Source organism: Salmo trutta, unplaced genomic scaffold, assembly GCF_901001165.1.
Source record: "Salmo trutta unplaced genomic scaffold, fSalTru1.1, whole genome shotgun sequence".
Classification (NCBI taxonomy): domain Eukaryota; kingdom Metazoa; phylum Chordata; class Actinopteri; order Salmoniformes; family Salmonidae; genus Salmo; species Salmo trutta.
In genome coordinates, this window is record NW_021822740.1 from 187,548 (window position 1) to 200,097 (window position 12,550).

At 46.6% G+C, this 12,550-nt stretch overlaps 1 protein-coding gene across 1 annotated transcript in view; it reads left to right on the forward strand.

Moving 5' to 3' along the window:
• Positions 1-11,953, forward strand: part of LOC115184113 (UPF0524 protein C3orf70 homolog A) — a 29,138-nt gene extending 17,185 nt beyond the window's left edge. Inside the window, exon 2 of the mRNA XM_029745103.1 lies at positions 10,900-11,953. Within this exon, the coding sequence (XP_029600963.1) occupies positions 10,900-11,549 (650 nt within the window). The 3' untranslated portion in view covers positions 11,550-11,953. The remainder of the gene's footprint in view (positions 1-10,899) is intronic.
• Positions 11,954-12,550: the final 597 nt, after the last annotated feature.

The following is a 12,550-nucleotide window of genomic DNA, read 5'->3' on the forward strand; positions in this document are numbered from 1 at the left end:
AACATCTCCATGCCTTGTCCTTCAACACAATAAAACAGTGGTTGTCAGGAAACAGTCCCAGCCTTGGAACTTCCTGTCAGAGGAAAATCCCTGAGGGCCATCTTCACACCGAGTGCATGGATGGATGGGAAATACATTATTGTGGGGATTCAGTCCTTGAAATACTTTTTATTTCATTTCATTTGAATCTGATTTCTTTTTTACAATAGATCAGGCTAGAGAAGGGTGGGTGTGATTGTATCACTGTGCTGCTAGTCAGTCAGCCAGCCTATCTGTCAGCCAGTCAATCTGTCAGCCAGTCAGTCAGCCAATCTGCCAGCCAGCCAATTAGCCAGCCAGTCAGTCAGCCAATCAGCCAGTCAGTCAGCCAATCAGCCAGCCAATCAGCCAGTCATCCCGCCAATCAGCCAGCCAGCCAGTCAGTTAGCCAGCCAATCAGCCAGCCAATCAGCCAGTCAGCCAGCCAGTCAGCCAGCCAGAGGTGTGCTGCTCTCACACATAATGTTAACATGGTGGGCAGTGAGTGTGACTGTGCATGAGGTACTGGTACAGTACGTAACATGGTGGGCAGTGAGTGTGACTGTGCATGAGGTACTGGTACAGTACGTAACATGGTGGGCAGTGAGTGTGACTGTGCATGAGGTACTGGTACAGTACGTAACATGGTGGGCAGTGAGTGTGACTGTGCATGAGGTACTGGTACAGTACGTAACATGGTGGGCAGTGAGTGTGACTGTGCATGAGGTACTGGTACAGTACGTAACATGGTGGGCAGTGAGTGTGACTGTGCATGAGGTACTGGTACAGTACGTAACATGGTGGGCAGTGAGTGTGACTGTGCATGTGGTACTGGTACAGTACGTAACATGGTGGGCAGTGAGTGTGACTGTGCATGAGGTACTGGTACAGTACGTAACATGGTGGACAGTGAGTGTGACTGTGCATGAGGTACTGGTACAGTACGTAACATGGTGGGCAGTGAGTGTGACTGTGCATGAGGTACTGGTACAGTACGTAACATGGTGGGCAGTGAGTGTGACTGTGCATGAGGTACTGGTACAGTACGTAACATGGTGGGCAGTGAGTGTGACTGTGCATGAGGTACTGGTACAGTACGTAACATGGTGGGCAGTGAGTGTGACTGTGCATGAGGTACTGGTACAGTACGTAACATGGTGGGCAGTGAGTGTGACTGTGCATGAGGTACTGGTACAGTACGTAACATGGTGGACAGTCGTGCTGACAGACATGAGCGCTCTCGCTCAATTTTCTTTTCAATTCAAATTGTTTTATTGGCATGACGTAACAATGTACAGTACCAGTCAAATGTTTGGACACACCTACTCATTCAAGGGATTTTCTTAATTCTTACTATTTTCTACATTGTAGAATAATAGTGAAGACATCAAAACTATGAAATAACACACATGGAATTAAGTAGAAACCAAAAAAGTGTTAAACAAATCTAAATATATTTTAGATTCTTCAAAGTAGCCACCCTTTGCCTTGATGATAGCTTTGCACACACTTTGCATTCTCTCAACCAGCTTCACCTGGAATGGAGTTCCCACATATGCTGAGCACTGCTTTTCCTTCACTCTGCAGTCGAACTCATCCCAAACCATCTCAATTGGATGGAGTTTGGGTGATTATGGAGGCCAGGTCATCTGATGCAGCACTCCATCACTCTCCTTCTTGGTCAAATAGCCCTTACACAGCCTGGAGGTGTGTTGGGTCATTGTCCTACTGAAAAACAAATGATAGTCCCACTAAGCGCAAACCAGATGGGATGGTGTATCGCTGCAGAATGCTGTGGTAGCCATGCTGGTTAAGTGTGCCTTGAATTCTAAATAAATCGCTGACAGTGTCACCAGCAAAGCACCATCACACCTCCTCCTCCATGCTTCATGGTGGGAACCACACATGCTGAGATTATCTGCTCACCTACACTGCGTCTCACAAAGACACGGGGGTTGGAACCAAAAATCAAAAAAATCTCAGACCAAAGGACACATTTCCACTGGTCTAATGTCCATTGCTCGTGTTTCTTGGCCCAAGCAAGTCTCTTCTTCTTATTGGTGTCCTTTAGTACTGTCTTTGCAGCAATTTGACCATGAAGCCTGATTCATGCAGTCTCCTCTGAACAGTTGATGTTGAGATGTGTTTGTTACTTGAACTCTGTGAAGCATTTATTTGGGCTGCAATTTCTGAGTCTGGTAACTCTAATGAACTTGTTCTCTGCAGCAGAGGGAACTCTGGGTCTTCCATTCCTGTGGCGGTCCTCATGAGAGCCAGTTTCATCATAGCGCTTGATGGTTTTTGTGACTGCAATTGATGTAATGATGTTTCCAAAATGTAATTGCTCTTTTTTGAGTTGTTATTATTAGTGGATATTGGCCTAAATCTGCCCTGCATGCATTGTTTGTAGTTTTCCTCTGGAGATGTAGGAGAATCTTACAGAACTCTGCATGCAGGGTTTCAATTGGGTGTTTGTCCCATTGGGTGAAATCTTGTTTTGCAAGTGGACTCCACACCTTGCTGCCATAAAGTGCAATTGGTTCAATGACACAATCAATTCGTTTTAGCCACATTTGTATAAGTATATTCATTTGCATTTGTTTTTTAATGGCATAGAATACCCTGCTTGCTTTCTCTCTCAGTTTATTTAGTACCTGATTTAGGTTTCCAGTTGAGCTTCTTTTTAAAGCTGAGTAATTGTAGTGTGTGGGTATGTACGACCAGGCCCCTGGTCTGACAGGTCCAGGCTCTGCTGTAGGACATGTGCTGTGGGTGACAGCAGGCACAGGTCATCTGGGTAGAGCAGGCATTTCATCTCTGAATTGCAGAGACTAACACCAGGGGCTGAGGATTCTACTACAATAATGGCCAATACATTATGTACTGTGCCTTCGGAAAGTATTCAGGCCCCTTGACCTTTTCCACAATTTGTTTGGTTACAGCCTTATTCTAAAATTGATTAAATCGTTTTTTCTCATCAATCTATGCAAAATACCCCATAATGACAAAGCATGAACAGGTTTTTAGAAATTTGAGCAAATGTGTTAAGAAAATATATTCAAATTTACATGAACATTCAGACTGTTTACTCAGTACTTTGTTGAAGCACCTTTGGCAGCGATTACAGCCTCAAGTCTTCTTGGGTATGATGCTACAAGCTTGGCACACCTGTATTCGGGGAGTTTCTCCCATTCTTCTCTACAGATCCTCTCAAGCTCTGTCAGGTTAGATGGGGAGTGTTGTTTCTCATGGTCTGGGAGTCCTTTAGGTGCTTTGGCAAACTCCAAGCGGGCTGTCATGTGCCTTTTACTGAGGAGTGGCTTCCGTCTGGCCACTCTACCATAAAGGCCTGTTGGAGTGCTGCAGAGATGGTTGTCCTTCTGGAACGTTCTCCCATCTCCTTCAGAGGAACTCTGGAGCTCTGTCAGAGTGACCATTGGATTCTTGGTCACCTCCCTGACCATGGCCCTTCTCCCCCTATTGCTCAGTTTGACTGAGCGGCCAGCTCTAGGAAGAGTCTTGGTGGTTCCAAACTTCTTCCATTAAAGAATGATAGAGGCCACTGTGTTCTTGGGGACCTTCAATGCTGCAGACATGTTTTGGTACCCTTCCTCAGATCTGTGCCTCAACACAATCCTATTTCGGAGCTCTATTTACAATTCCTTCAACCTCATGGCTTGGTTTTTGCTCTGACATGCACTGTCAACTGTGGGACCTTATATAGACAGGTGTGTACCTTTCCAAATCATGTCCAATCAATTGTAGAAACATCTCAAGGATGATCAATGCAAACAGGATGCACCTGAGATCAATTTCTCATAGCAAATGGTCTGAATACTTATGCAAATAAGGTATTTCATTTGCACACAAAAAATCGGTTGTGTGCAGATTCATGAGGAAAAAATGTACGTAAACAATTTTAGAATAAGGCTGTAACGTAACAAAATGTGGAAAAAGTCAAGGGGTCTGAATACTTTTTGAATGCATTGATTTAATTATGTAATGTTTTACACCCTACACTGCTTTCAATAACTTTGTAGAACAGTTCTGTATGCCAAACTTATGATTACCCATCTGTAGCCTGTGGGACAGTGACAGCATGATTACCTCTCTGTAGCCTGTGGGACAGTGACAGCATGATTACCTCTCTGTAACCTGTGGGACAGTGACAGCATGATTACCTCTCTGTAGCCTGTGTAACAGTGACAGCATGATTACCTCTCTGTAGCCTGTGGGACAGTGACAGCATGATTACCTCTTTGTAGCCTGTGGAACAGTGACAGCATGATTACCTCTCTGTAGCCTGTGGAACAGTGACAGCATGATTACCTCTCTGTAGCCTGTGGAACAGTGACAGCATGATTACCTCTCTGTAGCCTGTGGGACAGTGACAGCATGATTACCTCTCTGTAGCCTGTGGGACAGTGACAGCATGATTACCCATCTGTAGCCTGTCGAACAGTGACAGCATGATTACCTCTCTGTAGCCTGTGGAACAGTGACAGCATGATTACCTCTCTGTAGCCTGTGGAACGGTGACAGCATGATTACCTCTCTGTAGCCTGTGGAACAGTGACAGCATGATTACCTCTCTGTAGCCTGTGGGACAGTGACAGCATGATTACCTCTCTGTAGCCTGTGGGACGGTGACAGCATGATTACCTCTCTGTAGCCTGTGGGACAGTGACAGCATGATTACCTCTCTGTAACCTGTGGAACAGTGACAGCATGATTACCTCTCTGTAGCCTGTGGGACAGTGACAGCATGATTACCTCTCTGTAACCTGTGGAACAGTGACAGCATGATTACCTCTCTGTAGCCTGTGGAACAGTGACAGCATGATTACCTCTCTGTAGCCTGTGGAACAGTGACAGCATGATTACCTCTCTGTAGCCTGTGGGACAGTGACAGCATGATTACCTCTCTGTAGCCTGTGGAACAGTGACAGCATGATTACCTCTCTGTAGCCTGTGGAACAGTGACAGCATGATTACCTCTCTGTAGCCTGTGGAACAGTGACAGCATGATTACCTCTCTGTAGCCTGTGGAACAGTGACAGCATGATTACCTCTCTGTAGCCTGTGGGACAGTGACAGCATGATTACCTCTCTGTAGCCTGTGGAACAGTGACAGCATGATTACCTCTCTGTAGCCTGTGGAACAGTGACAGCATGATTACCTCTCTGTAGCCTGTGGAACGGTGACAGCATGATTACCTCTCTGTAGCCTGTGGAACAGTGACAGCATGATTACCTCTCTGTAGCCTGTGGAACAGTGACAGCATGATTACCTCTCTGTAGCCTGTGGAACGGTGACAGCATGATTACCTCTCTGTAGCCTGTGGAACAGTGACAGCATGATCACTCTGTAGCCTGTGGAACAGTGACAGCATGATTACCCATCTGTAGCCTGTGGGACAGTGACAGCATGATTACCTCTCTGTAGCCTGTGGGACAGTGACAGCATGATTACCTCTCTGTAGCCTGTGGAACAGTGACAGCATGATTACCTCTCTGTAGCCTGTGGGACAGTGACAGCATGATTACCTCTCTGTAGCCTGTGGGACTCTGTCACCACCGATAAGCCCACTATAATTGAGAATTTCAATAAGCATTTTTCTACGGCTGGCCATGCTTTCCACCTAACTACCCCTACTGCATTCAACAGCACTGCACCCCCCACAGCTACTCGCCCAAGCCTCCCCCATTTCTCCTTCTCCCAAATCCATTCAGCTGATGTTCTGAAAGAGCTGCAAAATCTGGACCCCTACAAATCAGCTGGGCTTGACAATCTGGACCCTTTCTTTCTAAAATTATCTGCCGAAATTATTGCAACCCCTATTACTAGCCTGTTCAACCTCTCTTTCGTGTCGTCTGAGATTCCCATAGATTGGAAAGCAGCTGCTGTCATCCCCCTCTTCAAAGGAGGTGACACTCTTGACCCAAACTGCTACAGACCTATATCCATCCTACCCTTCCTTTCTAAGGTCTTCGAAAGCCAAGTCAACAAACAGATTACCGACTATTTCGAATCCCACCGCACCCTCTCCGCTATGCAATCTGGTTTCAGAGCTGGTCATGGGTGCACCTCAGCCACGCTCAAGGTCCTAAACAACATCGTAACCGCCATCGATAAGAAACAATACTGTGCTGCCGTATTCATTGACCTGGCCAAAGCTTTTGACTCTGTTAATCACCACATCCTCATCGGCAGACTCAGTAGCCTTGGTTTCTCAAACGATTGCGTCACCTGGTTCACCAACTACTTCTCTGACAGAGTTCAGTGTGTCAAATCCGAGGGCCTACTGTCTGGACCTCTGGCAGTCTCTATGGGGGTACCACAGGGTTCAATTCTTGGGCCAACTCTTTTTTCTGTATACATAAATGATGTCGCTCTTGCTGCTGGTGAATCTCTGATCCACCTCTACGCAGACGACACCATTCTGTATACTTCTGGCCCTTCTTTGGACACTGTGTTAACAACCCTCCAGACGAGCTTCAATGCCATTCAACTCTCCTTCCGTGGTCTCCAACTGCTCCTAAACACAAGTAAAACTAAATGCATGCTCTTCAACCGATCGCTGCCTGCACCTGCCCGCCCGTCCAGCATAACTTCTCTGGACGGTTCTAACTTAGAATTTGTGGACAACTACAAATACCTAGGTGTCTGGTTAGACTGTAAACTCTCCTTCCAGACTCACATCAATCATCTCCAATCCAAAGTGAAATCTAGAATTGGCTTCCTATTTCGCAACAAAGCATCCTTCACTCATGCTGCCAAACATACCCTCGTAAAACTGACCATCCTACCAATCCTCGACTTCGGCGATGTCATTAACAAAATAGCCTCCAATACCCTACTCAACAAGCTGGATGCAGTCTATCACAGTGCCATCCGTTTTGTCACCAAAGCCCCATATACAACCCACCACTGCGACCTGTACGCTCTCGTTGGCTGGCCTTCACTTCATAATCGTCGCCAAACACATTGGCTCCAGGTCATCTACAAGACCCTGCTAGGTAAAGTCCCCCCTTATCTCCGCTCACTGGTCACCATAGCAGCACCCACCTGTAGCACGCGCTCCAGCAGGTATATCTCTCTGGTCACCCCTAAAGCCAACTCCTCCTTTGGTCGTGTCTCCTTCCAGTTCTCTGCTGCCAATGACTGGAACGAACTACAAAAATCTCTGAAACTGGAAACACTTATCTCCCTCACTAGCTTTAAGCACCAGCTGTCAGAGCAGCTCACAGATCACTGCACCTGTACATAGCCCATCTATAATTTAGCCCAAACTACTACCTTTTCCCCTACTGTATTTATTTATTTTATTTATTTTGCTCCTTTGCACCATATTATTTATATTTGAACTTTGAACTTTCTTCAAACTACAAATCTACCATTCCAGTGTTTTTCTTGCTATACTTTATTTACTTTGCCACCATGGCATTTTTTTGCCTTTACCTCCCTTATCTCACATCATTTGCTCACATTGTATATAGTCTTATTTTTTTTTCTACTGCATCATTGATTGTATGTTGTTTTACTCCATGTGTAACTCTGTTGTTGTATGTTGTCGAACTGCTTTGCTTTATCTTGGCCAGGTCGCAATTGTAAATGAGAACTTGTTCTCAACTTGCCTACCTGGTTAAATAAAGGTGAAATAAAAAAATTAAAATTAAAAAAATAAAATAACTAAAGAAAATACTGAGAGAAAGAGTCACAGTGACCTTGATCTTGGATATAGTCTATATTTTCTACCCTCTTTTATCCCCTCCTCCTGTAGAATCCCCTCCTCCTCCTGTAGAATCACCTCCTCCTGTAGAATCCCCTCCTCCTCCTGTAGAATCACCTCCTCCTGTAGAATCTCCTCCTCCTCCTGTAGAATCCCCTCCTCCTCCTGTAGAATCCCCTCCTCCTCCTGTAGAATCACCTCCTCCTCCTGTAGAATCCCCTCCTCCTCCTGTAGAATCCCCTCCTCCTCCTGTAGAATCCCCTCCTCCTCCTGTAGAATCTTCTCTACCTCCTGTAGAATCCCCTCTTCCTCCTGTAGAATCCCCTCCTCCTCCTGTAGAATCCCCTCCTCCTCCTGTAGAATCTCCTCCTCCTCCTGTAGAATCTCCTCCTCCTCCTGTAGAATCTCCTCCACCTCCTGTAGAATCTCCTCCACCTCCTGTAGAATCTCCTCCACCTCCTGTAGAATCCCCCCTCCTCCTCCTGTAGAATCCCCTCCTCCTCCTGTAGAATCCCCCCTCCTCCTCCTGTAGAATCTCCTCCACCTCCTGTAGAATCTCCTCCACCTCCTGTAGAATCTCCTCCACCTCCTGTAGAATCTCCTCCACCTCCTGTAGAATCTTCTCCACCTCCTGTAGAATCCCCTCCTCCTCCTGTAGAATCCCCTCCACCTCCTGTAGAATCTCCTCCTCCTCCTGTAGAATCTCCTCATCCTCCTGTAGAATCTCCTCCTCTTGTAGAATATCCTGCTCCAGAGAGAGAGAGAGAGAGAGAGCACGAGAGAGAGAGAAAGCACAAAGTCATTCTACCAAACATCTCACCCTCTTGTGTGTTTGTGATGCTCCAGTTCTCAGTGGAGGTGGAGAGAGAGAGAGGGAGAGAGAGGGAGGGAGGAAAGGGAAGAGAACATGTTATACTGGAGATGCCCATGGTAACACACAGTAGGGTGGAACGAATGAGGGAGAGAGATATTCTGAAAGTATTCAGACCCCTTCACTTTTTCCACATTTTGATATTTTACAGCCTTATTCTAAAATTGATTAAATAAATTACAAAATCCTCATCAATCTACACACAATACCCCATAATGACAAAAACAGAAATACCTTATTTACGTAAGTATTCAGACCCTTTGCTATGAGACTGTAAATTGAGCTCAGGTACATCCTGTTTCCATTGATCATCCATTGATGATCCTTTCTACAACTTGATTGGAGTTCACCTGTGGTAAATTCAATTGATTGGACCTGATTTGGAAAGACACACACCTGTCTATATAAGGTCCCACAGCTGACAGTGAGAGAGAGTGATAGAGAGAGTATTTCTGCACTGAAACCTTTTACATGGTTCCAGCCCTTAATGCTGATTGGCTGACAGCCGTGGTATATCAGACCGTATACCACGGGAATGACAAGACATTTATTTTTACTGCTCTAATTACGTTGGTAACTAGTTTATAATAGCAATAAGGGACCTCCGGGAGTTTGTGATATATTGACAATATACCACGGCTAAGGGCTGTGTCCAGGCACTCTGCGTTGCGTCGTGCATAAGGACAACCCTTAGCCGTGGTATATTGACCACATACCACACCTCCTCGGGCCTTATTGCTTAAGTATACATACACTACATGACCAAAAATATGTGGACACCTGCTTGTCGAACATCTCATTCCAAAATCATGGGCATTAATATGGAGTTGGTCCCCCCTTTGCTGCTAGAACAGCCTCCACTCTTCTGGGAAGGCTTTCCACTAGATGTTGGAACATTGCTGCGGGGACTTGCTTCCATTCAGCCACAAGAGCATTAGTGAGGTCGAGCACTGATGTTGGGCGATTAGACCTGGCTCGCTGTCGGCGTTCCAAATCATCCCAAAGGTGTTTGATGGGGTTGAGGTCAGGGCTATTTGCAGGCCAGTCAAGTTCTTCCACTTTGTGCACAGGGGCATTGTCATGCTGAAACAGGAAAGGGCCTTCCCCATTTGGGCATTGTCATGCTGAAACAGGAAAGGGCCTTCCCCATTTGGGCATTGTCATGCTGAAACAGGAAAGGGCCTTCCCCATTTGGGCATTGTCATGCTGAAACAGGAAAGGGCCTTCCCCATTTGGGCATTGTCATGCTGAAACAGGAAAAGGCCTTGTCATGCTGAAACAGGAAAAGGCCTTCCCCATTTGGGCATTGTCATGCTGAAACAGGAAAAGGCCTTCCCCAAGCTGTTGCAACAAAGTTGGAAGCACAGAATCGTCTAGAATGTCATTGCATACTGTTTCATTAAGATTTCCCTTCACTGGAACTAAGGGGGGAGCGTAGCCCGAACCATGAACAACAGCCCCAGACCTCCTCCACCAAACTTTACAGTTGGCATTATGCATTGGGGCAGGTAGCGTTATCCTTGCATCTGCCAAACCCAGATTTGTCCATCGGACTTCCAGATGGTGAAGCGTGATTCATCACTGCAGAGAACGCGTTTCCACTGCTCCAGAGTCCAGTGGTGGCGAGCTTTACACCACTGCAGCCAACGCTTGGCATGGCACATGGTGATCTTAAGCTTGTGTGCGGCTGCTCGGCCATGGAAACCCATTTCATGAAGCTCCCGACGAACAGTTCTTGTGCTGATGTTGCTTCCAGAGGCAGTTTGGAACTTGGTAGTGAGTGTTGCAACCGAGGACAAACAATTTTTATGTACTACGCGCTTCAGCGGCCTACCACTTCGTGGCTGAGCCGTTCTTGCTCCTAGATGTTTTCACAATAACAGCACTTACAGCTGACTGGGGCAGCTCTAGCAGGGCAGAAATTTGACAAACTGACTTGTTGGAAAGGTGGCATCCTATGACGGTGCCACGTTGAAAGTCACTAAGCTGTTCAGTAAAGCCTTTCTACTGACACTGTTTGTCTATGGAGATTGCATGGCTGTGTGCTCGATTTTATACACCTGTCAGCAACGGGTGTGGCTGAAATGATTGAATCCACTAATTTGAAGGGGTGTCCACATACTGCTGTATATATAGTGTGTCTTGCTTGTCATTCTAACTGTTTCCCTTGTAATGCCTTCTATCTTTGTGATTGAATACCCATGTATTTCAGCAATGTATTTGTTGGGTTACATAAAGTAACCCTGTCTCTGTACCTGTCTCTCTCTCCTTCTCTAGGTAAATACGTGTACCAGCCGATGACCAACGTGTGTCGCCTCCCCAGCACCCCAGTGCCTGCCACGCCCACAGACCACACCCACACCATGGACCTGACAGTCTCATTGGCCGAACGTTTCCTCATGACCGCCCCCGCCTTCCAAGCCCCGCCCTGCCTGGAGTCGCCCAAGTTCTGCATCATCTCAGACCTCTTTGTGGACGACTACATGGTCAAACGCATCAATGGGAAGATGTGCTATGTTCAGAGACCTCAACCTTCGACCATGCCCAGCCCGCCTCAATCACATGCTCCTCACCCCCGTAACACCCATCCCCACCCCCAACGGACCCTCAGACACCACCCACACCCCCAGGGCACCAAGCCCAATGCCCTGGGGGACAAGGTCACCACCCCCAAAATAGACCACTGCTCCTCCCCGTCCAGCTCTGAGGATTCTGGGATAAATGCACTGGGCGGCCATTACATGGAGTCATGTGACGAGGGTTCTGAGGAAGAGGAGGAAGACGAGGAGGAAGTGGAAGAGGATGAAGAGTTAAGTAGTGATGGAGAGTCTAGTCCAATAAGTATGTGGACTCAAGATGAGTGTTCTCTGCTCTCTCCGTCCAAGTCTATGGTGGAGATTATCGAGAAGATAGAGACAACTGTGTGAGACAACTTGCAGTGTCACGTTGAGACAGCGACCTAGCCGGTTCATCTTAGAGCCACACACACACACTAGCCTGTCAACGTTCCTCTAACTACAGTATACTAATCTTACAACGCCAAAACAGTGACCTGTTACCTATGAACTTTGACCTTCCACCCTGTTATAGCATGGTTACCTACCACCTTTCACCCTGTTATAGCATGGTTACCTACGACCTTTCACCCTTTTATAGCATGGTGTACCTACCCCATTCTACTCTACTCTGGAGGGATTTCACTTATCTTTCCAAACCAGTAGTCAGCTGAAAGAACCCACAAATGAACAAGAGCACAAATGTAGGAATAAGTGAATCTAATCTAGTCCATGACCCAACACACTTAAAGACAGAAGAGCACGATGTGACCAAACAGATTCTACATCATGAGGCTACTACTTTATACACAACAATCCAGGGCCAAACCCAAATGGCACCCTATTCCCTATGTAGTGCACTACTTTAGACCAGGGCCCATAGGGGATAGTGCACTACTTTTGAATATGGCCCATTGGGGAAAGTGCACTACTTTTGACCAGGACCCATAGGGGATAGTGCACTAGTTTAGACCAGGACCCATAGGGGATAGTGCACTACTTTAGACCAGGACCCATAGGGGATAGTGCACTAGTTTAGACCAGTGCCCATAGGGGATAGTGCACTACTTTAGACCAGTGCCCATAGGGGATAGTGCACTACTTTAGACCAGGGCCATAGGGGATTGTGCACTACTGTGGACCAGTGCCCATAGGGGATAGTGCACTACTTTAGACCAGGGCCATAGGGGATTGTGCACTACTGTGGACCAGGGCCCATAGGGGATAGTGCACTACTTTTGACTATGGCCCATAGGGGATAGTAGGGAATATGTAGAAAAAAGGGTGCCATTTGGCCCACATTCCACGTGTTACATCACTAGTGTACTAAGAAGTATCATCACAAGCTTACATCACAGGAGAGGAGAGGAGAG